The sequence below is a fragment of the Penicillium manginii genome (assembly GCF_028828005.1).
Source record: "Penicillium manginii strain IBT 31320 chromosome Unknown utg000008l:1.0-3226943.0:1.0-3228205.0, whole genome shotgun sequence".
Lineage (NCBI taxonomy): Eukaryota > Fungi > Ascomycota > Eurotiomycetes > Eurotiales > Aspergillaceae > Penicillium > Penicillium manginii.
Window position 1 is genome coordinate 91,930 of NW_026643109.1, and position 25,638 is coordinate 117,567.

Genomic DNA, 25,638 nt, shown 5'->3' on the forward strand with positions numbered 1-25,638 from the left:
ATGTTTCACTCTGACCCGAAGCTCAATTTTTTGAAAATTCTACTGCATGAGTCTGCATTTCTGGCCCTTCGACTATCCATCAATAGACCGTACATTCCAAGTATAATAGCAAATCCTCACGTCTGCTTATGCTTAACGGACCGCCATTCAACCAAAAGACTCCCCACAATCGTCGCACAGCCCAACGCAACAGGAAGATACCAAGTACTCGTTAAGCTCCGATCAATAGCGCTCAAAACCTCATTCAAGCGCTGCACCGGAACACCATTGATGATATCGCCAAGTCCACGTTCTTCAATATACGCAGGTGTCAATCCAGGCACAATATTCTCCATCCTTGACGAGAGCTGATTCGTAAATATTACTTGCGCAATGGCAATAAACACTGCGGGTCCCATACTCTGCCCGAACAAAATTACTCCGATCCCAAGGTTGACGTCTGCGGGAGGTAACATTGTCTGAACGGCTGATTGGGGACCCTGGAAGCCTATCCCTCCTCCAAATCCGACTAGGCCGGAATATAATATTATTTGAGTCAGTGATGTGTCGAGGCTGTAGGTTGTCATTAAGCCTGCTGCAATCGGCATGCATATGGAGGCAAATATCATGAAGGGGGCGTAGTACCCGAATGTACTCGTTCCGATTCCCTGTAGAAAGAGTCCTAGCATCATTCCGGCGAGGATGGGGATCATCAAATATCCACTTTCGCTTGGGGTCTGGAAGAATTAGTTATAGCGGTGATATGATTAACGTTTCTATTTACGTCGCAAGTTGGCAACGAGGTGTCTTACCCGTGATCGGACAACTTGATAGTATGTCGGCAAGTACCACTCCAGCACGTTCGTCATTGAATTAGTGCACGTCACGAATATGAATCCCGCAATAACACTTCTGTTCTTGATAACGCGGAAAGGAAGTGCCGCGGAGTCGCCGCGTCGGTATTGATTGTAAACGAAAGCGCCGAGGAGCAAGGCAAATACAAGAAATAAACCAATCACCCTCCCATCTGACCAGGGGTACTTTGTTCCTGCCCATGATAAAGCGACAAATAGTGCAGTGAGAGATGGTATGAATAAGCAATTACTGACGAGGTCCAACTCTCTGATCTTCTGGGCCATTGTTAAGTCGTTCTCTGGCTGGGCTCTTGGATCCGAGAAGAGGAAAAGCAATGTCGCCAGCGATACGCCACCAATTGGGAGATTGATCCTACACACATGTCAGTGATTAATCGGAGCTATATCTCTATTCTATGATGGGGAGAGCATACCAGAAACACCATCTCCACCCTAGCGACTGCGTCAATGCACCGCCTACTATAGGCGCCGAGATGATAGCGACAGACTCCACACACGCCATCAAGCCCATCAACATTGGTCGCTTATTGAGTGGAACTATATGTATAGCAATGGCAAAGCACCCTGCCAATTCACCCGAGAACCCCAGACCAGTCACAGCTCTTCCGACAATGAACATTGAGGACGAAGCAGCTGTAGCGCAAAGTAAAGATCCGATGAGAAATATGACATTGCTAATCAAGAAGATCGTCTTGATTGAGAAGTGCTTATATAGTTTCGCGAATCCGAACTGGAATGCACAGGTGCAAAGTCGAAATGCAGATGAGTACCATCCCACATCAGCGACGGTGTGGAAATGGTTCGTGATGCTCGGAACGGCCGTAGCGACGATATTGGCGTCTAGGCCTCCGAGGATGAGGACCATACATAATGTCAATATCGTAAACCAGAATTTCGATCCTTTTGGGTAGTTAGGCGTTACTATCTCCGGGATTGATTCGATGTTCAGAGATGCAGTTGGTTGTGCCGAGGTTGTCGTCGGGGATTGCCGTGAGTCGGGCGAAACGGCGAAAGATAAATGCTCGAACTCGATAGGAGACGTTTCTGTTAATATTGTAGTAGCCATATTATGACTCTGTCGCTAGGAAACATGAAGAACTTGAAAGAAAGGAGGGGACTCACGACTTGTCGTGAGAGATGTGGGGTAGCTCGTGCTGTTCGCTGATGCTGATGCCGAGCCCGAGCCGAGAAACCTGTTATGGCACTACTAGTAATGCGTAAAAAAAGGTGCATAGTTGAAAAATGCGTTCATGCTATCTCTATACCAAATTTAATTTATATTGAATGAACTAAGTGCATCCATCCCAGATGCGTCCCTAATGATAACACCCGCTTTCCACCAAGGAGTGTTAACAATGCCATGCCATTCCTATGCCCGAACACCCAATGCAGCAAGAAAAAGTTTGGAATCGCAGGACTGCGACTGCAAAACAAAAGAAAAAAGAAACGCCTATGCTAAAATGCATGACATGCAAAAGAAAGGATAGCCGGAAGACGAGTGTGGATTGTTGTTGTTTTTCTCACAAATCCATATCGTCATCATCCCAGCCCAACTGTTCGTATATGGATTTTGATTGAGACTTCTCTGGCGTAACTGGCACAGTAGAAGCTCCCTTGACTGGTGTACTCGTAATGGCGGGGGGAGATGGTGCCCGAGTGCGTTTCGTGGAGAGAGTTTGAATGGGCATTTGAAATGGAACTGAACGAGAAGATATTAAGGGGGTGCTCTGTTTTCGCGGAGGCGTTTCCATGATTCCGCCCGAAGGGTGATTATTTGGAATTGAGTCGGCCATCAATGGTGATGATCCTGGGACGAATGACGGATTTGCACTTTGGTGTCGTGATGAAATTGGCGTTGACGGTGCCATTGGCTCTGCTGTGAGATCGCCGGCGGTGGAACGAGGTGCTGGGAGATTAGGCACCCGGAATAAGCCTTTGCCTCTGTTTGATTTTGAGAGTAGATCGTCCGGATCTGTTGCACCCGCACTCTTATCGCCGGCGAAGAAGAGTTTGGAAGAGGGTCGGGTGGGCGTTTCTTGTATAGAACCAAGTTCGGCCGATGGAGCGGGTCGCTTGATGCCACTGGTAGTTGTTGTGCGGCGGGAACTGAACAGGTTCGAATCGGGACCTGAGAATGAAGTGGCTCGTCGACTTGAAGAAGGTATCATCACAGGGGATTGTTCTAGTGATTGTTCCGGAATTTCACCCGCGAAGGAGCGAGACGACACGAGACTGCGAGGCAGTGGTGGCATACCGACTACTGCATCTCTCTTCCGATTTCCACGAGGTGTAGCCATGACCTGGACTCCCTCGCCGAATGGATTGCGAACAGGGTTCTTCGATTTGCGTGCGCTGCCACCGGTGGGAACTCTTTTAACGGCGTCCTCAGCAATATCCTTTGCCACAAGCTCACGGTTTGGTTTGCGTAGCGCATTGATGGCAGCATCGAGTTCCTTCTTTTGGTCAACAAGCATCTGCACCTTGCGCAATTTGGTCTCGTGTTGGCGTGCAGCAGCATTGAGATCAACTTCGCGGTTATCTCGACGTTTCGCCTGTTGAATGCCACCTCGGACGCTAGCGCTCAGGTGGTGAGGCAGAAGAGGCTCCATTGAGTCACGATTCAATTCTTGCTTCGACGGAGCCGTCTTCGATCGATGCAATGATGGGGGTCCATTCCGAGATGCAGCAGCCTTCTCATCTGTAAGTACCCGTTGCAAAGAGCGCCGAGGTTTCGGTGCTGGCTGTTGGCGCTTGACTTCTGCGCCAGCTTCCACGCGGCTTTTACTCGGAGCCTTCTTGGCAGCCGGGGAGATTCCACCAGAGACTCCGAATTTCCGTGTGATAAGCTTACACTTGTCAGGTAGACGTGATGCATAGAAAGGAATGATGACTTCGGTGCAAAAGTCGCGAACCGCATCACTCTCTACCTTCTTGCCGGACATGTGGTTCTCGCTAAAAGAGGATGCCTTGGCCGATTCCACGCCAGTAGACTCCTCCATACTAACAGCATGCCAGATGCACAGGCGGTCAAGATGTAATTCAAGAATCACGTTGAGGTCTTGTGCCTTTTTAGACTTTGTTTTCTTAGAAGCGTCCTTCTCTTCGCTGGCTGCTTCCGTCTCCCCATCTTGTGGCTTGCATTTAGCCTCGTTAGGTGCAGATTCCAAAGACAAGACCTCCAGAATGAGTAAAATCTGCAATTGCGTTTCCCGAAGTCGTAGATCAGAAATTTGCTTCTTTGTCTCTGCTTCTCGAGCTCCTTCATGTGTGGAGAATTCTGCTGTGCTGCGATCCTTCCACCATTTATGAATAAAGCTATCCTCTCCGGGATATAGGCCATTCTTGCTGAGCTTTTTCTTCTTGCTCTTTCGTTTCTTAGATGTCTCGTTATCAGATATGGCCAGCACCGCATCACGCATGGCAGCTGGAACAGCTTCTCGGAACTTCAAATCCATCTTCTTGGCGGCAAGGATAGCTTCTCGGTAAAAGTCTATAAGATCGGTAGGCGAGTGGGAAGCTTCGATAGTAGACGCTTGAAAGGCAGTTCGGCAGCGCGTGAGAGGGCCTTTCGCAAAGTAGGCCAGGGATGTCTGCAGACAGTGTCAGAAAGAAGATATCGATGTGTACATGCTAATGCCGCACTAACCTTGGAAATGTAAAGAGCCTGCAGATAGTGGTCTCTCATTCCTTCAAGCAGCTCGGCTGGTGTTTGCTTCGCTTCACCCTCGGTATGATCAACAGCACGGTCAACATCCATTGCCTCGGGATTTATCTGTGAATCCAAGGGCGTATAGAAGACATCGTCGGTATTAATACTCTGCGAGGGCTGCACAAGGGACTGGCCACGAGAGAAACTGCGAGACGCAATATCATCCACGAACGAAGATCCTTCGACAATCTCAGTCTCGGACTGGCCAAAGACCATATCAACCCTTAGCCCAGCAAACTCATCCCCCAGCCCTAGATCTGACAAGGGCTCCTCGATCTGAGCAGCCTGCCACCAATTAAGCGGGTCCGGAAGAGCGCAATCTTCACTCTCTCCATCAGACTCCATATCCATATCCATATCGATATCCTCGTTGCCCTGCCACCCCTTCGCCGCAACAACAATATCACCCTCATGGACCCACCTCACAAGCCTAGCCAACGAATAAATCCCCCCTCTTCACTCTCTCGACAACATAAATCGCTCCCCCATCCACCAACCGCACCACAAGGACCGTCTGTTCCGCGCCTGTCATTAAGCTTGGTCGGAGGTCATTTTCCAGCGCGGGGATATCAGCGACAAAAAGACCTCCGCCAGGTTGTACATCTGAGCGGCGTGAAGACGACGCGTCGTCAATCCAGGAAAGCGGGAATCGAGATCGGGGAAGAGCGACAATCGGGTCGAGAACTAGGGGATTGTCTGATAATGATGCTGCATGGGCCTATATATCACAAAAGACAACATACACGTTAGCCAATGACCTTTGCGAGAAGACAGCCCCGAGGGACGGAGACAATGCTGATATGACGGAACTTTCAATAGGACAGGGCACTCAAACTCACGCGAATAACGATCGATGTGGTGGCAAGCTGACCCGCAGAATTACCAGCACTATTAGGCACGAATTTCCGCTTCTTGCTCGGCGGTTGGACTGTCTCGTGGAGTTTGTTCAGTGTTGAGGAACTGAGGGGATCCAGGATGCCTGGGAGCGCGGGCGCGTGCGCAGTCATGACGGGTGGTCTCTAAGGGACAATATGGTGCATTGTGGTAAGTGTATTATGCCTGGAAGAAGAAAAGAGAAACGCTGTAATCAAAGGATGCAATGCTCATGCAAATTGGATTGTATGGAGTTTTGTGGTGGTGGAGGAGCGGAGTGCGGCGCGGGTCAGTTCAGATCAGATCTGGCGTCACGCGTCTTGGTCAATGCACACTTCTTCCCCGCCTTTGCAGTCAACCGCACGGGTCTTTTATTTGTACTACGTGGATTTCTGTAGGAACTTGGGCCTTGTGCTCTAAATTGAATAGAGTTGTGTTATGTTACACTCGGTGACTTAGCTTTACATCGGAGAGTTCTTTTTTTTCATAATTGTAAATTTAATCATTAATTTGCTAATGTTTAGATTAGCGACCTATCAGCCCGCAGAACCTCAAAAGGTGGTTAACACCATCTTTGACGTCCTGCGAGCCCAAAACCCCCCGAGAGTTCAAGCAAATAGAAATGAAAATGCAAGGCTAGCATGCAAAAGCATCATTACTTTCAGGTGAAAGGAAGGAGGTAGAGGGGGGGTCTGCTTCAAGGTAATATGTTGTTGAAGACTTTCGCTCCGGAAAAACGCCAAAACAATTCCGTCCCAGCCGATGAAAGTGTGGTATCATGTTGAATTTTGTCTTCGCCGTAAGGCCCGTCTCTTCAGGGCGACCATGCAGATAATGAAACAAGTGGTAGATTGATTCCAGATCAAAGAAACCAAGCTTTTATGAGGGTTTTGTTCTTTTTGTAAAGTTCTATGCACGTGCTTTGAGTTGTTGAAAACAAAGCAAACTCATCAAAGTCGTCAAAACGTCTCCGGGGTCACCGGAAGGAGAGATCCGTTTAGAACTTGAGGGCCTTAGGCTGCTCCCAGGTGAAGCTCTGGTTGGTGAAGTGACCGTTCTTGGCAGTCTGGGAGTAGATGGGCTTGGCCAGGTCCAGGTCCTTGACAATGACACCGGGGCGCAAGTCGAAGTTGTTGCGGATGATCTGGACCAGCTCCTCGGAGGTCTTGTTGGAGGTACCGTAGGTCTCGACGAAGAGGGAGAGGGGCTCAGCGACACCAATGGCGTATGAGAGCTGGACAAGGGCACGGCGGGCAAGGCCGGCGTTGACGAGGGACTTGGCGATCCAGCGAGCAACGTAGGCAGCGGAACGATCGACCTTGGAGTAGTCCTTTCCGGAGAAAGCACCACCACCGTGGGCACCCCAACCACCGTAGGTGTCGACGATGATCTTACGGCCAGTCAGACCGGCGTCACCCTGGGGACCACCGATGACGAAGCGGCCAGAGGGCTGCATGTGGTAGACGGTGCGGTCATCGAGCAGGTTGGCGGGGATGACCTTCTTGACGATCTTCTCCTTGAGAACAGCACGGAGCTCCTCAGTGGAGACATCATCAGAGTGCTGGGCGGAGATGACAACGGTGTCGACGCGCAGGGGCTTGACGGCACCACCATCGTGGGCGTACTCAATGGTGACCTGGGTCTTGGTATCGGGCAGCAACCAGGGGATGGAGCCGTCGTTACGGGCAGCCTTCATGGCGGCGTTGAGCTTGTGGGAGTACAGGATGGTGAGGGGGAGGAGCTCAGGGGACTCGTCGGTGGCATAACCGAACATGATACCCTGGTCACCGGCACCGAGCTTCTCAAGAGCCTCCTCGTAGTGAAGACCCTGAGCGATATCGGGGGACTGTTGCTCAATGGCAACCAAGACGTTGCAAGTCTTGTAGTCGAAGCCCTTCTCGGAGGCATCGTAACCGATGTCCTTGATAGCGCCACGGATAATCTTCTGGTAGTCCAGGTTGGCCTTGGTGGTGATCTCACCGAAGACCATAATCATACCTGCAATATGACATGTCAGATTGAGAAAATACGAGAGTCAGACGAAATTGTAATTGCACCTACCAGTCTTGGTGGCGGTCTCGCAAGCAACCTTGGAGAGGGGGTCCTCAGCCAGGCAGGCATCGAGGATAGCATCGGAGACCTGATCGCTATATTGCAGAAAGTATTGATTAGCATGCGAAAGAGGGGGTGAAAAGCCAGAAAGGAGGGGAAGAGGATCAATTCTCAGGGGCAAAATGCAGCATGACCGGAAGAACCTGAGGGGGGGGGAAAACAGAAAAAACTCACGCAATCTTATCGGGGTGACCCTCACCGACGGACTCGGAGGTGAAGAGGAAAGTAGGCTGGGAGCCGTTGGCAAGAGAACCCATTTTGAATGATGTGAATTGACTTGGGGGGGAAAGTCTAGGATATGAAGAAGAAAGAGAAAGAGAAAGAGAAAGAGAGGATGAGGGAGAAGGGAAAGGGAGAAGAAGAGGGGGAAAAGTGGTGGGGTTTTTCTTTTTCGGGACCCAGCAAAAACGTGAGTACAGGCAAGGTACCGGGTTGGCCAGCAGACGGGCCGGCAAAAAGTGGGTACTCTTTGTGTACCGCCCAGGCTGATCTCTTCATGCACCACATCTGCACCACTTGACACCGCCTACCAATTTGATCCAAATAAGTAAGATTGATCGCGGGCTGCAGGGGGGGCCGGATGGCGCAATTCTGGGCGGTGAGCACTAAACCGGCAGATTCATGTGGGACTGTCATGTGGTTTGCACTGTTTGCACTTGTCAATTCGGCAGCGGTGACCCTCCACATGTACCGTGACCTCCCATTCTGCCCAAAGGTAAGGCTGACCGCCCCCGATAAGATCAGTCCGATAACACAAATTCAGTCGGGGAGCTATCCTACGGTAACTGCATTCTTGAATAGCTCAACTCCCCCCTCAACCTCCTCCTCACACCAACTATGTCCAAATTCGGTGTTCTGGTCATGGGCCCCGCTGGGGCCGGCAAGACCACTTTCAGTAATTCTCTCATTCAACACCTGCAAAGCACCCGTCGCAGTTGCTTCTATGTCAACCTCGACCCCGCCGCCGAGAACTTCGCCTACCAACCCGATCTCGACATCCGGGAGTTGATCACCCTAGAAGATGTCATGGAAGAGTTGGGTCTAGGCCCGAACGGGGGATTGATCTACTGCTTCGAATTCCTCCTCCAAAATCTTGAGTTCCTCTCCGAAGCTCTCGACCCATTAAGCGAAGAATACCTCATTATCTTCGACATGCCCGGTCAAATCGAACTATACACACACGTTCCTCTCCTCCCATCTTTAACGCAATTCCTCTCCCGCCAGGGTCCTCTCAATATCAACCTCTGCGCTGCATATCTCCTCGAAAGCACATTTGTCATCGACAAGGCGAAATTTTTCGCTGGCACCCTGAGCGCCATGTCCGCTATGCTAATGCTCGAGATCCCCCATGTCAATATCCTGAGCAAGATGGACCAGGTCAAGGATATGGTTTCAAAGCGGGAATTCAGGCGCTTTGCCAATGTCGATATACAGTTATTGCAGAATGACGAGGAGGACCCCGCTGTCACCGCCGACCCAATGGCCAAGGATGCGCTGATGAGCGGCGGCTCGTTCAAGCAGCTCAACCGTGCCGTCGGTCAGCTGATCGATGACTTCAGCATGGTCTCTTTCTTGCAACTCGATGTCTCGGATGAGGATAGTGTCTCCGGTATTCTCAGCCACATCGATGACGCTATTCAATACCACGAAGCGCAAGAACCCAGGGAACCAAAAGATGAGCAAGAAGTCAACTATGAAGAGGAGTAGAGGTGGAAGTATCCTCAGCTTGCTTGCTATATACCACCTTCCACTGCCTATTCACTTATTTGCGGGTGGCCATATCTAATCTCGTGCCGACCCGAGATTTCTCATGGCGCGTGCCTGCAAATCTCTGGTCTTCACATCATTTGACCCACTTCGACCCACGCCCATCCGTCCGTCTATCTCTATCTACAAAGCTACGATCGACGATCTACACTAAAATCTTGACTCGCGCAAGCATAAGCCACTCCGCCATCCAGCAAGAAAGAGCTATAGCTATCCATGCCCTACAATTCTCGAGAAAGGCAAAATACTTGCAAATAGGATCGGCATTGGAAAACCAACACCTGGAATTTGACTTCTGGCAGGATCTCAACCAAAACGCCTCCAACCCCTCCATAAGTGAAAAAGAAAACAAAGAAACAACAAATGATCAATAGTTCACCGAAGACCCATCGTCTCCAAAAATGGAATTCCAGCTCGCTTTAAAACCAAACTCAAAAGAAAAGCAAATGGGAGATCTTGGAACCAAGTGTAGAAGAAAACAAAAAAACAATGCCCGCTCATCCCATTTCGTACAATACTCGGTACACTTCCAAGTGCCTATCACCATAACCATCACGACCAAGCACCCATTCATTCCAATCATAATGCCTCAGCGCGGCAACCCCCTCATCCACATACAAAATCACTTCCACCAACCCCGCCCACCCCCAGAAGAGGTCTTCCCCTTCCCATTCCACCCGGGCACATCACGATACCCACCAGTAGCCTGCCCTTTCCCACCCTCCGCCGACGCCGCAGCCCTAGCCTGAAAATCCTCCACAAACCCCTCCACAACGCCAAACACCCATCCCAAATCCCGCCCCGCCTTCTCAAAGCCAACCTGGTAAACATAAAGTACGGAAAGCGCAATCGAGCCCCAGAACACCAGCCGCAGCGCAAAGACCACCCACCACATTATCACGCGGCGAGCGTAGTCCAGCAAGCGGAGGGAGACGTATAATATGGCGAGGAGGATGAAGATTGTGAATAGGTCTGTTGTGCCCGTTGTTGACATCAGGATATTTGAGAGCGGCGAGATGATGTAGGGGTCTATTATTGTTGAGCGGATGGTTGCGAGGTGGGTTGTGAGGGCGGTGCTTGTGCTGGATTTTAGGTAGGTTGTTACTGGGTGGTTGAGGAGGTCTGTTGCAGGTTCCGGGAAGTGGAGGTTAGTTGATGGGGTTGGGAGGAGAGATCTTGCGGGCGTGATGATGTTTTTGAATAGCGCACCTTTGAAGTTTTCCATTTTGCGTTGGGTGCCACGGGGTGTGGACTCGATTTAGGCGAGATCAATGGAGAGAGAGGTGTCTCAGGTCTCAGGTTCCAAGGTTGAGTGGTACTTTTGTTTTGCTGGGTGTGGCGGCTTGTGTTGGCTTTATGCTGCGCGATACTCTGCGGGAGTGAAAGGGTCTTTGTTTGGTGGACTCGATTGTTTTGCGAGCTCCTTGCTTTGCTTTTTGTTTTTTGGGTTGCACAAAGAGGTGTGTGGTTTTTAGGTCTGGCTTTTGATTTGAATGCGCATTGAGTGTTGGGTTGATGTGGTATGGAATGGAGGTAGAGTAGGAAGTATGATGCGACAGAGGAAGTGGTGGGTTGATACGGTGGTCACTGACGGAGCGATAACAAAGTGGTGCAAACGGGACAAACATTGCAACTCACCTGGGCAGTCGTGTGCCCGAGTCGTACTATAGAGTAAGGGTAGATTCTTACTTTGCTGATTATTGTTAACAGTTGACAAGAGAGAATAATAGACTGCGTTTGAATGATAATAGGTAGATTGAAATATAATAAATATCTCCCTCGTATATTAGACGAGTACTGTACAGGCATTATATACTAAAGCAAGTGGTCAATATTTACAAGCGCGACCACTGAAATACCATCTCTGAACGACCAGAGAGCCCAGACCGAGGCTAAACAAATTCACAAAAAAACAAGAGTCTCAACCAGGTACCTAAGCATAACTATAAGGTGTTATGGCTCATTTTTGACTGTGAGTGAATCTAGAAACTCCGGTGCCAAAAAAAGAGTGAAGGAAGAAATGGAAAAGAAATAGAAAAAGAACGGAAAACTCCATGACACATGGAAAACTCTAGCATCGAAACCGGATGCGAGTTAAGATGCAGATGCAGACGTGGGTGGTATATAGAAAGAGGAGAGACCGAAAAGGGAGGGGGGGGACGGAACCAGCGCCACTACTATACGTAGCCCGCCAGCGCCTTGAATGAATCGCGCTCGGCCTGAATGTCTGCCTGCAACTGGCGAGTCTGACGAAGGGCCTCGTCTCTGCGGGGGAAAAGTCAGTTCAATCCGATCTGAAACACGATCTATCGACTTTCGGAGATTTTCTTGCCTCTCGCCAAGAGTAAAAACATACCTATCAGATTGAAGTTGAGCCACATCAACTTGAGCGTGGTTCATCCGTCCCACCGCTTCTTCCATCTCCATATCTGCTTCCCGGAGGAGTCGCTCCAGACCCTTGATGTGTTTCTCCAATGCTTCAGCCTGGATGATTTCTGTTAGCGGCATGCCGGTACCGCTGGTTGTTTGGTCAAGGCGAGGTGTCCGGCTGGTAAAGGGTGCGTTTTGAGGGCGTGGTGAGAAAGCGACGGGTGTGCGGCTGCCGTTCTTCATTCGGACCAGTTGCGCATTCTGGTTCTCCTTCATCAGGCGAATTTCATCCTCGTGCTTGCCCATCGCCTCTTCGGAGTACTGCTGCGCGTACAAGAGGACGTCCTCTAGTTCCTTCATTCGGCTTTGCAGGACGTTGATGCGCTCAACGGATAATTGCTGGTCGCGCTCGCCCTTGAGAATGGCGCTCTCCAAACGGCTGCGCAGGGAACTGTTGGTCTGCAGTTGGTATTGAACTTGTTCATTTAATGAGTCTGTTCGGGCAAATGCCTCTGTCAAATCGTCAGACTCGGGCCCGGCTCCAGCCTGCTGGCGCTCCAGTTGCAGTTGCTGGTAAGCGGCTTCCAGGGAAGAGGATGTCGCCATAACCTCAGCGAAGCTCTCTCCATCAGCCTCGAGACCCTCCGATACAACAGCATCATGCTCCAGCAGTAACGAGCGAAGATAGCCGGTATCTTGCTCGGCACGGTCAAGATCCATCTTCAGACCAGCCAAGTTTTTCTCGCACTGCCACTTGCCATCCAGGGCGTCTTCGGCACGCATGCGCAGGTGATTCAGGTCATCCCGCAGGCTGCGAACCTCCTTCTCATAGCCGAGCTTTCGTGGCGGGCCCGACTGTTTCGCACGCTGGACCTCAATCTCCATAAGCCTAGCGCGCTTCTCAAACTCTTGGGCCTGGAAGGCTTGACGGTCGAGGAGGCTCTTAAGCGTGCGGTGCAGAGCGTCACGCTGGACTTCGATATCATTGACCTTGTCGACTAATGACTCGCCGTTACCGCTCTCACGCTCCACACCACCGGCCTTGACCGAGTTCGACCTAGACAGTGATCCGGAGCGCTTCAGACCGCTGGGTTTCCTAGCAAGGGAGTTCGATCGTGATAGGCCGAAAGCCGAGTTCCGCTTCGCCGACCCGCTGTCTTCTTCTGCGATTGAAGCAAAACGTCCTCCTTGTAGTTGAGCCAGGGAGGCATTTTCGATCTTCAGCGCCTCGATTTCCTCTATCAAGCGCTGCATATCTGCTGGTGGAGCCTTTCCTTCACGAAGCAGGTCACGCTCGTTTCGCAATTGCTCGAGCTCGACACGCATGGCTGTAAGTAGGTCTTCGAAGTTGTCTTTTGATTGACGCTCCTCGAGGAGTTTCCGGCGGGTGTTCTCTAACGCGCCTTCAAGCTCGTGGGTCTTTGATGAAAGGTCGGATAAATCAGTTCTCTCGCGACGGAGCTAATGACAGGTCAGTTAGCAAGATATCTTCTCCCAAATGAATATACACAATTTTTGACTCCCTACCTGTTGGACCTGATTCTCCAGGATTTGAACATGTGACTCGGATGCTGTACGTTGAATTCGCTCTTCTTGCAGCTTCTGGGAAAGTTCCACCTTCAGCTGCGCACGTTCTTGCTCCGCTGCCCGACGGATCTTCTCGATGTCTTCACTTCGGTCGGGGGCATATCGAACCGAGCTAGTACCCGAGTCGGAAAAATAATCACTGGTCCGCCTGTTGACTTCGGGTCCTTCTAATTGAAACCGTTCGACAAGGTCCTCGAGCTCCATTTCCCGGCGGATGGAACCCGCCAGCTCGGAGCTGATTTCGCGCAACTCATTTTCCAAGTCATTAATTTTCGATGCAATAACATGCTCAGTTCCACTGACGGTTCCAAGCGATGGCGTCCTTTGGAGCGGGCCAAAGCCAGCGTTCTTGGGGTCATAAGGAGAGGCGGGTTTGATGGGGACGTTGGCCAAGGGAGGCATGGGGGAGTACAATGAAGATCGGCCACCGTCAGATATCTCTGTACTGGATGATTCGCCGCCAGGGGACGTGGCCGTTGGCGCGTTTGTGTTACCCTTCCAGCCAAAGAAAGAGCTGATCTTTTTGCCGGGGGTTTTGGGTTGTCGAGGGTCGGCGTGTCCCATGGACATAGACATGGACCGTTGATCGATATCGATGTGCAACGGTGGTGGCCGGTTCATGGGAGGGTGCAAGGCCATACTCGATGCTCGCCTTTGAGTAGGAGGCGGAGAGTTGAGGATCGGGATGAAAGGCTCGCTCACTAAACGACTGTGCAGGGGGGGTTGCGAGTCCATTCGTGAACTGTTGTTCGTAACTTTCGTCAAAGAAGTCGACACTATCGTCGTCGTCGTCGTCTTCGTCCTCAACCACGGACCTCAGGTACGCAGACGCGGTAGAGGCCCTGGTATCTATACGGAGGGGTTTGGCAGGGACGGAGCCACGCGAGTATCTAGGGAAGCGCGACGTGGGTAAGTGATGGGTCTTCCAGATTCTGGGGAAGCGCGATAGCATGTATTCAGGGCCATTGAAACACGCTCCTTGGGAACCAGGACTAGAGTTTCTTCAAAGCCGAGCTGGGACCATGGAGGAACAAAGACCGACGATCAGGGGGTGGGTTTGATGCCGGGTGGGACTCGTCCAAAGTTGTTTTTTTTATTCCCTCTTAGACTGATGGAGTTGCGCATACCTGTTCGAATTCCTTGGCACCGATATGTAGGGGTCTCCATACACTGAGGAAGGGGAGGATTGATGTTCGTGAGGAGATATGGAAGTGGGCTGCGTGATATCACCGTCGATGGACAGGGGAGAGGAGGGGTGAGCAGGGCCGGGCTGAGGAGGACTGGCGTAGGCGGGTAGTGGTTTTCGTCGTAGCGGTAACTGAGAGGAAGAGGAGGGCGGGGAAGGAGGAAGGTCGAGTGTATCAGAATGATGATAGTCAGGAGTAGAGTTGGTTGCGGGAGAACCGCTAGTCGGGTTGTCGGTGGACGCCATGGCAGGAAGTATCAAAAAATAGCCATGGATCGACGGACGCTCATACCGGGCCACGGGGGTGGGAAAGGATGGCGCGTGCCAACAGATTGAACCCAAAAGGGGAAAGGATTATTCTTGGGAGAGAGTTGTGACAATCGCAAAGAAAAAGGAGAAAGTCCCCAAACGACGTCCAGGGCGATTGGCGCAAAGCGCCCGTGGGTTCCAGACGCCTCGCAGTAGTGCGGGTCGAGGCAGCATGGTGGAGCAGGGGGGCGGATTGGCGCTGCTGCATTCGATTGGTGAGGAATACACTTGCTAGCCTGCCAAGCGATCGACGGTGCCAGTGAAGTGTTTGTGTGAAGCTATTCCAGTATCACCAGCATAGCAGTCGGCAATAACGCAATGTGTCGACTTTTTCTGTTGTAAAGACTGTAGAAATCACCATCTGCCAGCTCCGAGTACTCCATACTCTGCTGTCAGACCGTTGTACGGAAATAGAAATGGATTCAATAGTGTGACTGGGGGAACTCCCCCCTTGAGTCGTGGATCGTCCAGACAATTCAGGGGTAGTTGGTGATCGGGTATGGTCAGAAAGTGGTATGGTAGTTTACAGGTACTTTCAGCATAGTGTATTTACCTGCTATTTATGAAGTATCTATCTGGTACCTCCGTCGTACTGCCACGCTTCCCCGCCCAACTTACGTACTCCGCTTTGCATTGACTGCTAATTCCCTGGTCAACCATGGTCCTCCGATCTTGAATATTCCATTATCCCCTGTACTATTGCTTTAACTCCTATCATTTCCACTTACTCCATCCTCCATGTATCTACCTATCTACTCCAGGTACTCCAAGTACTCAGAACATCGTCTCCATCTCATGAATATCACCAAACTCAATATCCCCCTCTGCCGTCCTAGATTAAGGGGCCCCCATTAACTCGTCACCACCATGGCATCGAGTATATCTCGCATGGATCATCAGTGGAGTCCACCCCTTTTCCCACCTCCCCCCAGCCCAGCCCCAAGAGAGAACGTGCGTCCTGCAGATGCTCGCCATCCTGTTGTGTCTTGTCCCGTCTCCCTCGCCAATCAAATCCGCCCATCCCGGCTGCTCGTCCACCAAAGCTCCCCATGTTGGCCCCGGGCGTCTCGCCGAGCTCTCGGGCCAGCGCGTGGCCACGGCCTTTCCTGCTTCAACGGGCATGGCGCCACCTGAAAGGATCGAGACACCTGAGAGTCCGGCGCTAAACGGTGTGCGCAATCATACGGCTACAACATCAACATACCAAATCAATGAGGGGTTCGGGGCTTTCTACTCCTCCAGCTGATGCTCATCACTCTTGATTCCCTGATCGGGAAGTACCTGCAGTTCCTATCGCTGCCCCAAGATAGTCAGCTTGTTTGACCTGGCCAACCACCGCCCACCGTGGCTGGATATGAACCAGACAAGGTTTGATGAGCGTTCGCCTCGAACCGCTTTACTCCGTACCTGAACCTGGTCTGGGACGAACCAGGCTCTCAGTCTGAGGAAACTCCCATTTTTAAGACATGGGGTATGCAACACTTTTGTGCATACATCACCCTGAAACCGCAATTGCGTGCATGGCTGGCCTGCACCCATTTTTTGGCGATCCCGGGCTCTAGACACTTCTGGACTCGCGTCGCGATCTCGACCGGTTTTCTCTTTGTTCATCGTCAACGGAGTGTACCCTCCCGTAAATCCTCCTTTTTGCCCTTTCCTTTGTTTTTTCTCTTTTCATTCCCGGCCCGATCGCATGGTCTCCACTCTGCACTTCCCGTAAACCCTGCTTGGCTTGGCCTGGCCGCTCTCCACTCCCCTTCTCTAACAAGCTAAGGCAACGAGCCGACCGCCACGCAGTCCCACTTCTTTCGGGTTTGGAGTGTTTGAGGAGGCAATAGTACACTTAACCTCCCGTACTCCGTATACACTCCGCGCATAGAGTATAAAAATAAGTCCGGGCTTGGCTTGGCTCGCCGTGGCGTGGGCTATCGTCGCACCATCCATTTTATTGACGCCAAATATAACTACATACCTCCTACTCTGGGCGTGTAGCATAGGGCTGCTGCCAAGAGCCGCCCACACCTTGACCCTTACGAATAATACTACAGAGTACTCCGTACTATATATAAAGCTGGGCTTGCTTCCGTTAGGATTAGGGGTCGCGGATAGACTGCTCACTAGGACATCTGCGCCGAGCCCTGGAGGCTGGGTGACCCAAATAAATTATTGTGGTTCACCCCCTGTCCTTTTAATGTTCAGCTTGAATACTACTATGCTCCACCTCTGGTCTTAAAGTAATCCAAGACATCGTTAATCACTCCCAGACCTCAGGCTGTAGTTAGTAGTGTATCTACTAGTAGGTATGTAGGCTGGCGTCGCGTGGCCCAGCTGGTTTAAATACTAGGTACTAGTAGTACTACGGACTACTTTTTCTCTCGCGCGAACTTGGATGAATTACGGTCTCTCGGGGTACTATTTTGATGATGAACAAAACTTGAATAATTATAGTGCCATTTGCAACACCAAGATCGTCATAATCTCAATGTAAGATGGCCCAACACGTCGCCTTGTAGATTTGAAAAGTAAGTGGAATCCATATTTGGCTCTTAATGGGCAACAATATATTAGCATTCTTGTGACAATCTACAATAAAAATCATCCAAAGATTGCTTCTCGAAATAACTCGAAGAAAAGCAAACCCCATTCATTTTAAACCATTCAACTGAATAATATAAACATATACCTAGTACTAGTAACTTGAAATAGTAGTAGAAACCCGAGCGGACGGGACCAGGAGTCACATCATGATCCCACTGGCAGGTCATCCTGGGAGTGACCGTGAATTGATCACACCACCTGGGCAACTTTAAGTTGTTTTCCCGTTGCTTCAGATGTGCCACCTGGAGATGACCATACATCACCACCCAGTGGCGCCGGTTAGGGTTTGAAAGGTTGAGCATTACTAGTACATTGCACTATCAGCGAGGAGTTTGAATACTATGCTTTCCTGACTGTCCTCCAGGGCTCTAGCCTCGCCCTACCTTCTCCTGCCTTACTACTGACTAGTAGGTAAGTTTACAATGAAGAGAACAAACACTTCAGCCACCTGGGCAGTAGTAGCGCTGAAAAGATCTAACCGAAGTACTTGCAAGGTAATAATAATAGTACCATTGGAAAGCGAAAATCGTTGTCAAAGCCTGAGAAGTCGTAGTAGTAGTAGTAGTAGTAGTAGTAGTAGTAGTAGTATTCCAAGGTTACTAGATAAATACCTAGGTAGCTACCTAGGTAGCTCTGGAGGTAGAGTGTGCATGTAGATTCATATTTGGATCAAATTCCGAAACTAAATACTTTGCTCAATATTCAAATCAGCATCATAACCAAGTCCAAACTCCATGGTAATCAATAAGAAGCGAAGTACGCCAAAAATAACATGCTGCCACCTACACCAACAGCTCAATGACATTAGGAAACGAATACTAGTAGTCCAAAGGATATAAACAGAGAGAAAAAAAAATTGTCCAGAAGCCAATCTTGAAAACGCCGATAGTCTCACGTCAGGGACATCAATAAGGGATAAAGTCGAACTGCATACGATCTATATAGCGGGTTAGTGAAATACTTCGTTGAATAATGAATCTTTGAGCCACGTACCAAGAAAATGACTCCAATCCTCATCATCATAGACCTTATTGGCCCAATATTGCTCAAGGAACTTGAGAGACTGCAGAACATTCGGCACTCGAATGGTATCATGCAAAGATGAAAGCAAGTTTCGAACCGTATCCCGGTCTTCGCCCTGTGCCTCGCATCCCGCAATAAACAGCGGCGTCGTCAACATAACCCATGGACTAAGCCCAGCCGACGGTCCAATCTGGGCGGTGCATTCAAGAATCCGCTGAACAGACTGCTGCACGTATGGAGACGTCGTCGGCGTTTTTCGAAGTCTTCGATGGATCTGAATCAAAGCACTGTGCTGAAAGGCCTCATTGCAAAGCGCAAGATGTTGTATACTACCGGGGGCCAGCGCGTCCGCAACACCGGGATAAAGCTCGGGCTGTGTACTGGCACCCCGATCCATCAGGTAGTGTATCGACGATTCCAAGTTCGCAGCTTCATCCTCGACACTACTATCGATCTCTCCCTCCACAAATCCGTGCGCGCGAGGGTCTTTTTCAATCTGATGACTGCGCCAAGCCGCCGCACCAATCTGACGAAAAACAGCCGCCAGATCCACCGTAAAGCCCCAATAATCATCCAGATAATCCGGTAACTCTTTCTGACCAGGCTGGTTTGTCGGCGCAAAGTCCGTAATGTCGCCAATCGGGGGCCCGTTGCCCGTCAATGCTGTCAGCGACACAATGGACCAGTACCATCGATCCAGATAGCGTCGAAACCCATTCGCCGAGCGGAGCGAGTCCTCGCCAGACGCATCTGAGGTCTTCATCAAAGCCCTCGCACCCTCTATATGTGCGCGCCAGGAATTCGGGTTGATTGCGCCGGAGTGAATCTCCGCTAGACACAGTGTTCGGGCTGTCGCCACCAACGCCTCCGAGTCCTTGGAGGATGGATTTTGCAATTCCTTCCGGAAATGCTCCAGGCTGAGCGCCATTATGCGGGCGATATCGGGTGCGGACTTGACGCTCTCGGATTGATTGTGTAGGGCTTGGATGTGGATTGCGGAGAGGGCGGTGGTGGCGTATAGGAGGGAGGGCGTTTGGAGAGCCATGGGCACGATCATGCGACAGATGTCCTGTTGCATGCCAGAGTGACAGGCCGTGATCTGCGAGGCATCGTTGATGAAGTGGTGTAGTAGGGACTTTTGGTCGGGCGATAGCGAGGAAAATGGATCGACCGGTTGTGTCAGGGCGAGATCTGACTGTGCTTGTGATTGTAATTGCAACTGTCCGGCTTGCGCTGATTTGGTGGTGTAGATAAATTCTCCGGGCGAGTACTCTGCAAGATATTTGGTCAGCACATTTATTTTCAAAGGATAATAAGGGTACACTGTATCGACATACCCAACCTTTGCATGTTCCCAGTATCGACGCAGGCTCCAAATCGTGATCGCGAGAATGCCCGTCCACCCCACTGCAGCTGCATCGCATACTTGCACTGCACGCCTGCGGTCTCACAGCGACCGCAGATAGGTCGCTTCTCATCACATTTTTGGCGCCGCGCTTTACATCTTGTGCAACCGGTAAACGATCTCGACATGGGTGCTGCCTCGGTGCTGAAGCGGATTTGATGTGGTGTGGAGTGGGGGAGAAGAAATTCTGCGGGGAATTTCAGATCTCCGGTCGACTTCCGCGTGGAGGCAACAGGCCGGGCCGGGGTAACCACAGTCTGATATTGATATTTCAAGTCATTCCTGGGGAATTTTAAGTCTACGAAAAAAGAACGGGTTGCCTTGCATAAGGTTTAATTATCGACTTAATAGTCTGGTCTCATTGTAGAGGCAAATTCTCTAAGGGACCCACCGATCGACGGGTCTATCTATCAGTGAGACACATGCAAATGTTTAGTTTCTAACTCTGGTTTCATAGAAAACCCTGGGAAACCTTGGAACTTGAACTGGAAAATACAAGAAAACTGCCCCGAGAGAGAAATAGAAAAGTACGCGCTATGGCAGAAATACAAGGTACATGCCAACAGAGTATATGTTCAGCTCGCAGATAGGAGCAAACCGCAAAATCCCGAAGAAAGAAAAATCACCAATCACACATAGTATAGCATCTAGATCCATCATGCGTCAAAGGTATAGCGAAGCCATTCTCCAACAGCCCGTAGACTTTCCCATCGTACTGACTCATCCTTGTCGGCCATCAATTCCATCACCCGCGCCTTCAGACCCAATCTCTCAAGCTGCGTACGTCGCTCGGGCAGCTCCTTGACCAAGTGTCCCACATCGTTACAAGCGATAGCGAGGACTTGCTTGTCATTGTCCCAACTCTTGGATAGAATCTCAGCCAATTTCTTGGGCAGGGCACCGTTGGATTCATCCAGGATCCGGCGCGCATTGTCCTTCCAGAATGTGGGGTTCTTGTGCGGGGGCGACCAGCGCAGATGGCCAGACTGGACTTCAGTAGCGTACTGATCAAATGTAGTCTGTGTCTTGGTGTATTCGTCGAGCATGGTGGACAGCGCAGTTAGGTCTTCGAGGAGGTCGGGGTCCGTGAGGTGACGGCCAGCTAGGTTGGCTAGGAGAGCGGGTAGTCGGACGAACACAGCAACGGGGAGGAGAGTTGTGCGGTTGTTGGAGAAGAGGTTGTAAAGGGTGGCAAGGAGAAGTCGGGTTGTCTTCTCCTTGGGTGAAAGACGGAGGAGTTGAGTGTAGAGTTGGATAATCTCGTAGTTCCTAGATGGGCTGTTAGCAATCTAAATTTGGATAATGAGCTCTCAACGGAATTGAACTACTCACTCTTGCAGCTCTTCACCAACAAGTTCGGCCTCAAATGTGAGCTGCCACACCACCAAAAGCACACGGTAAAGCAGTTGGAGACCAATTCCGCCTGCCAGGCCAGGTTCAATGCCACGTGTGCTGCTTCCAGATGAGCTACCATTCTCCTTCGTCCCCGCAGCGGTGCGCAGAGTCTGGATCAGAGGATCCAGAGTTTCCTTTCGGTGAGTCCAGAAGATTTCGCGCGAGTTCTTCTTGCGGAGGAGCTCCGAGAATCCCTGTACACCGATATCCTGCAGGCCGCTATCTTGGTTCTTGGCCAAGGTAGAAAGATATAGGTACAGCTGCGGAAGAGCCTCTTGGTCCCGGGCGGCAGGTTTAGATGATGCGGTAAGACTGTGCGACACTAGTACCGTGAGGAAAGTAGATGCGAGCAGAGGAATAGGGTCTTCGGCATTTGTCGAGTGGTGCAGGAACGGTAGGAATGGCTTGTACGGTTCGGGGTGCGAGACGAGGGAGTCAGCCAGCGCAGGAACATCTGCATGGAGTGAAAAAGGATTAGATATTGATCACCGGCATATACTACTAGCATGAATGGGGTAGGCTGGCCATACCTTGGATCAAGTCCGATGCCAACACCAAGATATATTGAACGATGTCGGTCCTCCGCGAAGCTGAGTCCAAGACACTTTTTCCCTGAGCTCCTCCCGCAAGCAAGCTTGTGTATCCCGACAGGTCTGCCTCTACCGTTTGAATGCGATGCTCCTTTCGCACCTTGTCCACGGCCTTGATCTTCTTAAGGTGGTCATCGGTGATGTTGCCCGCACGGACGGCGCCGTCCCAGGGAATTGGCCTGGCACGAATATTATTCTGCAAAGAGCTGAGGTAGGTTGGAGGATCTAACGACATGTTGATTGGAATAAGGCCCGGGGCCAGAGCAGAAGAAGGGTTGAGTTGTGGCGTAAGTTCAGTTCAGTTCTTTCTGAGAAGGGGAGAGCTTGAGGGGATGACGGAAGCACCCGCCAAGACTCAACGAGGTCCCACGCGGCTTCCACCGATTTTCCTCCACTTCAACTTCCTTCAACTCCAACTGGATCTCTCTCGCTTTCTGGTCGCGCGCTTTCTGTTTGATCTTGATCGGCTTATTTTACTGTCTTGGGTTTCCCCCCACAATAAGGCCCTATTCTTCGTGCACCCAATCGCTTGTGCGACATTCGTTCTGCAACGTGGTTGTTTGCCTTGTACTTCTAGCTCAACCTCGAATCTTACAATCCTTTGTTTACCCACTCTCGCCTATTTCCTCTTGACTCTTGACGCCAATTGGATCTTTCGTCCTATTCGAAAACCAGTTCTCGAACCGACTACAGTATTACCCGGCCGATCTCATGCAATCCGATCACGAAGCATTTGCTGCCTAGTAGCCGAATCACTGTCCACCTGGGAATTAAATACACCTATTCGTCATGTCGCAGGACTCTCAGGGACAGAAGACTAAATGGGGGATGGGAAATTTCTTTCAACAGGCCGTGGCAGGTGTTGAGTCGCGATTGGATAATATATTGATGGATGAGGAAGAGAGAGCAAAGAGTGAACAATCAAAGCCTAAAGAAGGCGAAACTGTCGCACCGCAGCCGCCAGTTTCACGATCTCCTGCTGGCTGTATGAATTTTGCGTCCCCATCAATTACTGTCGCGCTGAACTAACGGAAAACCCAGCAATTTCGCGCAGCTCTTCCAATGCACGCAGAAATGACCGACTCCAAGAGCGCCTAGCACGAGCTATGGTAAAGAACACTGCGGCCCGAAACTCTCAATCATCGCCGAGTGGATTGTCTTCACCGAATGCAAGCCCTCGGCCGAGCACAGATGGACGTCCAAGCTTGGAAATCGACGCAAGTATTGCCTCTTCCGCTGATGTCGCTGAGGGGCCCAAAAGCTCTTCGATCGCAGAAGAGTCAGCCATCAGGGTTAGCTCTGAAGTAGAGCCATCTACACGCGATTCCATAGATGGCAGTGCTGCGGAGACTCTACCGGAGCCTTCTGGCGATAACGGGGGGCGCCCTTCGATTTCAGACATCACCGAAGAAAAACCCGCGATTGTGGACGAGGCCGAAGTTCCCAGCAATCGTGCATCTGTGGAAAGTCCACGTCCCAGTATAGATGCCCTATCGGAGATACGCGCCAGCGATGGTACACCCGAGTCCCAGAGACAAGAAGAAATCCATGGCTATATCGAACGCATTGATGCATTACAGTCAAAGCTGAAATACTTGGCCAAGGAAGCGGCCCAATCAGCTAAGAATGCGGCTGCGTCCGCTTCACCTGGCAGTGTCGAAAAACAACTTCTGGAAAAGGATGAGAAGATTGCCTTGCTTCTAGAAGAGGGGCAAAAGCTTTCCAAGTCCGAAATGGACCACCGAACTGCCGTCAGGAAGTTGCGTCAGCAGCTGGCCGACAACACCAAGGCTCAGACGGAAAGTAAGAAAAAGACCGAGAAGATGGAGAGGGACCTGGCTAGTTCAGAAGCGAGGGCGAAACGAGCTGAGATCGCCGAAAAGCGAGCTAATGAATCGCTATCGTCGCAAACCAAAGTGGTCAAGGACCTCGAAGCTGTTACGAACGAACGCAATGCCCTCAGTCAAACCGTGCAAGAAATGAAAGCACAACTGAGCCGTGCTGTTTCCCGCGCGGAAACGGCCGAGTCTAAGGCTCAGTCAGATGCTTTGGAGCAGGAAAGACGCCGAGCCAACGACCTCGAGGAGGAACTTTCGACTATCAAAATCGAGCGGGACATCAGCGAGGAGAAGACGAAAAAGGAAATTAGCAGCTTGAAAGAAAAGGCAGAGCAGGAGAAGGAGCGTGCCCGTATGCTTGAAGCTGAGCTGAAGGGCGAGCAATCTGTTTTGGAAAGCAAGATGGAGAGCCTCCGCTCACGCGCAGAAGAGGCCTCATCTGGTGCGACAGGAGAGACCCAAGCCAAACTCCTACGACAAATAGAGACACTCCAGACCCAATATTCTGTCGCTAGTGAAAACTGGCACACTCTCGAGGGATCCCTCCTTGCTCGACTCTCTAGTGTGGAGAAAGAACGCGATGATGTGTCACGGAGAGAAGCTGACCTTCGAAAGAAGATTCGGGAGCTAGTAAGTTTCTTCATCTGTCCATGGCCTCCCGCGTATAAATTACTCACAATGATTTGATATAGAACCTAAAGACTAAGAAGCTGGAGGAAGATGTGGAAACGGCCAAAGAGAGCGAAAACGACCTTGAGAGCAAACTAGACGAGCGCATGGAGGAGTTGCAGAAATTGCAACAAAAGCTGGAGAAAACAGCCGATGATCTTTCATCTAGCCAAAAAGAACTCTCCGAGCAAAAGAAGGTTTCAGACGCGACATGGGCACAAAAGTTGGAGGAAGAACGTGCCAGATGGCGAGAACAGGTCAACAGTTTGCAACAGCCTCGAGGCATCTCGCCCGTTCCATCTACGCGGCGCTCAAGCAATCTTGATGCAGTGCCATCTGGACTGCTAGACTACCGTCCAGCCAGCCGACGCTCTTCAACAATCCCATCCGCTGCCTCTCCAGATATCGGCACTCCCCCGCGCCAAAACTCCTACCCAGCCTCAATCAACCAGGGCGTCCTTTCCCCTCCGCTAATCAACACCTCACTGAACACACCATCCATGATCATGGAGGCGCCCGCAATCCACTTCGAGCCCGATGAGTTCTTTACCGGCGACCCTGCCACCCCATCCGCATACGGAGGCACACAAGCCGCCACATCGCGTGGTATCAACGACATAATATCCGAGTCCACCGTGGGCGCCGGCCCATCCGTTCAATTAGTAGAACGTATGAGCGCAACGGTCCGCCGATTGGAAAGTGAGCGCGCCGGGTCCAAGGACGAGCTTCTGCGTGTCACCACTCAACGTGATGAAGCCCGGCAGCAGGTCGTTGACCTTATGCGCGAGCTTGAAGAGAAGCAAACCTCCGATACCCGGGTCGAAGAACTTGAGGGCAAGCTTGCTGAAATCGACCAGCGGTACCTGACCACTCTTGAGATGCTCGGCGAAAAGAGCGAGCAGGTCGAGGAGCTTCAGGCTGATATCTCTGATCTGAAGAAGATTTATCGCGAGCTGGTTGATAGTACTATGAAATAGGACGCATGTAAAAGGAGGCCCTTTTGTTTCTGGACTTCGTTGAACCCTTTTAATTCCTTGCTTATATTAGATCAACGGGCGCCTCTTGCGTGTAATTTATCTAGAAAATTGTATATAGAAAGCTTTTATGACCATGACGATTCACTGGCATTACATAGTATATCATGGACCGGTCTAGATGTTCTTAATAGGTCTTGTATATCTTCAAGTTTCTTAAGCCCAACACCTGTAATCTCATGGTGTTATCGATGATTACTCCGGCGACTGTAGTCTTCGTCAATATTGCACCGAAACCCTTTCTATCGAGAAGGAAAATACAACACAATACCCTTTATAAAGAGTTCTCCCTATTTTTAGAATACCTCAGATATTCCAA

At 50.8% G+C, this 25,638-nt stretch overlaps 10 protein-coding genes across 10 annotated transcripts; 3 read left to right on the forward strand and 7 right to left on the reverse strand.

The window, feature by feature from the left end:
* Positions 1 to 116: 116 nt before the first annotated feature.
* Positions 117 to 1,920, reverse strand: N7533_010673 (MDR family MFS transporter; the record flags this gene model as incomplete). The annotated part of the gene is made up of 3 exons (XM_057107323.1): positions 117 to 716; positions 792 to 1,206; positions 1,268 to 1,920. 3 exons carry the CDS (start codon positions 1,918 to 1,920, stop codon positions 117 to 119), a joined length of 1,668 nt encoding a protein of 555 aa, XP_056954701.1.
* A 454-nt stretch (positions 1,921 to 2,374) lies between these two features.
* Positions 2,375 to 5,570, reverse strand: N7533_010674 (uncharacterized protein; the record flags this gene model as incomplete). Its single annotated transcript, XM_057107324.1, has 4 exons — positions 2,375 to 4,444; positions 4,501 to 4,993; positions 5,061 to 5,281; positions 5,403 to 5,570. 4 exons carry the CDS (start codon positions 5,568 to 5,570, stop codon positions 2,375 to 2,377), a joined length of 2,952 nt encoding a protein of 983 aa, XP_056954702.1.
* Positions 5,571 to 6,433: 863 nt separating this feature from the next.
* On the reverse strand, positions 6,434 to 7,805 carry N7533_010675 (S-adenosylmethionine synthetase; the record flags this gene model as incomplete). Its single annotated transcript, XM_057107325.1, has 3 exons — positions 6,434 to 7,434; positions 7,498 to 7,583; positions 7,723 to 7,805. The coding sequence occupies 3 exons, from the start codon at positions 7,803 to 7,805 to the stop codon at positions 6,434 to 6,436; spliced, it is 1,170 nt and encodes a 389-aa protein (XP_056954703.1).
* Positions 7,806 to 8,385: 580 nt separating this feature from the next.
* N7533_010676 (putative signal sequence-binding GTPase GPN3) lies at positions 8,386 to 9,255 on the forward strand (the record flags this gene model as incomplete). Its single annotated transcript, XM_057107326.1, has 1 exon — positions 8,386 to 9,255. One exon carries the CDS (start codon positions 8,386 to 8,388, stop codon positions 9,253 to 9,255), a length of 870 nt encoding a protein of 289 aa, XP_056954704.1.
* A 682-nt stretch (positions 9,256 to 9,937) lies between these two features.
* On the reverse strand, positions 9,938 to 10,540 carry N7533_010677 (Apq12 family protein; the record flags this gene model as incomplete). The annotated part of the gene is made up of 1 exon (XM_057107327.1): positions 9,938 to 10,540. One exon carries the CDS (start codon positions 10,538 to 10,540, stop codon positions 9,938 to 9,940), a length of 603 nt encoding a protein of 200 aa, XP_056954705.1.
* A 952-nt stretch (positions 10,541 to 11,492) lies between these two features.
* Positions 11,493 to 14,704, reverse strand: N7533_010678 (uncharacterized protein; the record flags this gene model as incomplete). The annotated part of the gene is made up of 5 exons (XM_057107328.1): positions 11,493 to 11,580; positions 11,672 to 13,146; positions 13,213 to 13,919; positions 13,975 to 14,204; positions 14,400 to 14,704. 5 exons carry the CDS (start codon positions 14,702 to 14,704, stop codon positions 11,493 to 11,495), a joined length of 2,805 nt encoding a protein of 934 aa, XP_056954706.1.
* A 1,027-nt stretch (positions 14,705 to 15,731) lies between these two features.
* Positions 15,732 to 16,013, forward strand: N7533_010679 (uncharacterized protein; the record flags this gene model as incomplete). Its single annotated transcript, XM_057107329.1, has 1 exon — positions 15,732 to 16,013. The coding sequence occupies one exon, from the start codon at positions 15,732 to 15,734 to the stop codon at positions 16,011 to 16,013; it is 282 nt and encodes a 93-aa protein (XP_056954707.1).
* Positions 16,014 to 18,314: 2,301 nt separating this feature from the next.
* Positions 18,315 to 19,921, reverse strand: N7533_010680 (Zn(II)2Cys6 transcription factor; the record flags this gene model as incomplete). Its single annotated transcript, XM_057107330.1, has 2 exons — positions 18,315 to 19,660; positions 19,726 to 19,921. The coding sequence occupies 2 exons, from the start codon at positions 19,919 to 19,921 to the stop codon at positions 18,315 to 18,317; spliced, it is 1,542 nt and encodes a 513-aa protein (XP_056954708.1).
* A 528-nt stretch (positions 19,922 to 20,449) lies between these two features.
* Positions 20,450 to 22,013, reverse strand: N7533_010681 (H(+)-transporting V1 sector ATPase subunit H; the record flags this gene model as incomplete). Its single annotated transcript, XM_057107331.1, has 3 exons — positions 20,450 to 21,062; positions 21,126 to 21,642; positions 21,719 to 22,013. The coding sequence occupies 3 exons, from the start codon at positions 22,011 to 22,013 to the stop codon at positions 20,450 to 20,452; spliced, it is 1,425 nt and encodes a 474-aa protein (XP_056954709.1).
* A 554-nt stretch (positions 22,014 to 22,567) lies between these two features.
* On the forward strand, positions 22,568 to 25,262 carry N7533_010682 (M protein repeat protein; the record flags this gene model as incomplete). Its single annotated transcript, XM_057107332.1, has 3 exons — positions 22,568 to 22,763; positions 22,820 to 24,246; positions 24,309 to 25,262. 3 exons carry the CDS (start codon positions 22,568 to 22,570, stop codon positions 25,260 to 25,262), a joined length of 2,577 nt encoding a protein of 858 aa, XP_056954710.1.
* Positions 25,263 to 25,638: the final 376 nt, after the last annotated feature.